Source organism: Microtus ochrogaster, chromosome 7, assembly GCF_000317375.1.
Source record: "Microtus ochrogaster isolate Prairie Vole_2 chromosome 7, MicOch1.0, whole genome shotgun sequence".
NCBI classification, from domain to species: domain Eukaryota; kingdom Metazoa; phylum Chordata; class Mammalia; order Rodentia; family Cricetidae; genus Microtus; species Microtus ochrogaster.
This window is the reverse complement of record NC_022014.1, coordinates 59,415,547-59,417,628: the sequence shown is the minus strand read 5'-3', so window position 1 is coordinate 59,417,628 and position 2,082 is coordinate 59,415,547. Positions and strand designations below refer to the sequence as shown.

The 2,082-nt window shown below is 43.3% G+C and overlaps 1 protein-coding gene across 5 annotated transcripts in view; it reads left to right on the top strand.

Annotated features, from left to right (window-relative positions):
- Positions 1–2,082, top strand: part of Pecam1 (platelet and endothelial cell adhesion molecule 1) — a 62,213-nt gene that overhangs the window by 22,100 nt on the left and 38,031 nt on the right. For all 5 annotated transcript variants that reach the window (XM_005350417.3, XM_026780947.1, XM_013347504.2 and 2 more), the window contains exon 5: positions 1,448–1,723. In XM_005350417.3, the coding sequence (XP_005350474.1) occupies positions 1,448–1,723 (276 nt within the window). The remainder of the gene's footprint in view (positions 1–1,447; positions 1,724–2,082) is intronic.

The following is a 2,082-nucleotide window of genomic DNA, read 5'->3' as shown; positions in this document are numbered from 1 at the left end:
TAGCCGTTCTTCAGTTGGAGGGCATTTAGGTTGTTTCCAGGTTCTGGCTATGACAAACAAAACTGCTATGAACATAGTTGAGCACATGTCCTTGTGGCACGATTGAGCATCCTTTGGATATATATCTAAAAGTGGTATTATTGGGTCTTGAGAAAGGTTGTTTCCTAATTTTCTGAGAAATCGCCACACTGATATCCAAAGGAGTTGTACCAGCTTACACTCCCACCAGCAATGCAGGAATGTTCCCTTTTCCCCACAATCTCTCCAGCATAAGTTGTCATCAGTGTTTTTGATCTTGACCATTCTTGCAGGTGTAAGATGGAATCTCAGAGTTGTTTTGATTTGCATTTCTCTGATGACTAAGGATGTTGAACATTTCCTTAAGTGTCTTTCATCCATTTTAGATTCCTCTGTTGAGAGTTCTCTATTTAGATCTGTACTCCATTTTTTTTTATTGGATTATGTGTTCTTTTGATGACCAATTTCTTGAGTTCTTTGTATATTTTGGAAATCAGACCTCTGTCTGATGTGGTGTTAGTGAAGATCTTTTCCCATTCTGTAGGTTGTTGCTTTGTCTTGTTGACTGTGTCCTTTGCTTTACAGAAGCTTTTCGGTTTCAGGAGGTCCCATTTATTAATTGTTTCTCTCAGTGTCTGTGCTGCTGGGATTATATTGAGAAAGTGGTCTCCTGTGCCGATGAGTTCAAGTGTACTTCCCACTTTCTTTTCTATGAGGTTCAGTGTGGCTGGCTTTATGTTGATGTCTTTGATCCATTTGGATTTGAGTTTTGTGCATGGTGATAGATAGAGGTTTATTTTTATTCTTCTACATGTTAATATTCAGTTATGCTGGCACCATTTGTTAAATATGCTTTCTTTTTTCTGTTTGATATTTTTTTGCTTCTTTGTCAAAACTCAGGTGTTTGAAGATGTGTGGATTAATATCCAGGTCTTCTATTCAGTTCCATTGGTCCTCCTGTTCTTATGCCAATACCAGGCTGTTTTCAGTACTGTAGCTCTGTAGTAGAGTTTTAAGTCAGGGATTGTGATGTCCCCAGAAATTCTTTTATTGTACAGGATTGTTTTGTCTATCCTGGGTTTTTTGCTTTTCCATATGAAGTTGAGTACCGTTGTTTCAAGGTCTGTGAAGAATTTTGCTGGGATTTTGCTGGGCATTGCATTGAATCTGTAGCTTGCTTTTGGTAAGATTGCCATCTGTTTTGTTTTGTTAAGAAGAAAGAAAAACAAAACAAAAGATATACCAGTGTCTGAGAAATGATATTGTGAGGTGGACTTCCTGGCCTTCACATACACACGCATCAGAAACCCCCACTCCCACCACACACACGCACACGCACGCACACAGTTCCTCCCCCACAAGTATTGGAGTAGGAAGTGCCCACGTTTGAATTTGAATCCAACTGGCTTATCGTCTACTTTTTTTGTAGAGTCCTTCTCTACTCCCAAGTTTCACGTCAGGCCTCCTGGAATGATCATAGAAGGAGATCAGGTCAGCATTAAGTGCACAGTTCAAGTGACGCACTTGGTCCGGGAATTTCCAGAAATCATAATCCAGAAGGACAAGGCTATTGTGGCCACCGCCAAACAGAACAATGAGGCAGTGTACTCAGTCATGGCCACGGTGGAGGACAGTGGCCGTTATACCTGCAAAGTGGAGTCTAACCGCATCTCCAAGGTCAGCAGCATCATGGTCAACATAACAGGTAAGGATGCTGAGGGAGAAGGCTGGCAAGCGGTGGACTCAAGAGGCAGTGGTGGCTGGATGTAGCTCCACGTGTCTCTTAATGCCAGTGTTTGGGAGGCCGAAGCAGGAGGACCATGAGCACAAGGTGTTGGGCTATCTAGTGAGACACTGTACTGCAATCCAAGGTGGCCAAGGAATGGTGCCTTTCCTGCCCCTGCCCCTGATTGTCTTCAGTGTGTTTAGGCTGGGCGATGGGGCTTCTGGGAGAGTCAACTTACAGCAGTTGGCTGCGGTGGCTGGGGGTTCAGATGCTGACACTGGTCCAACCCTACTCACTCATTCTGTGCCGAGCTCTTGGTTTTTCGAGACAGGGTTTCT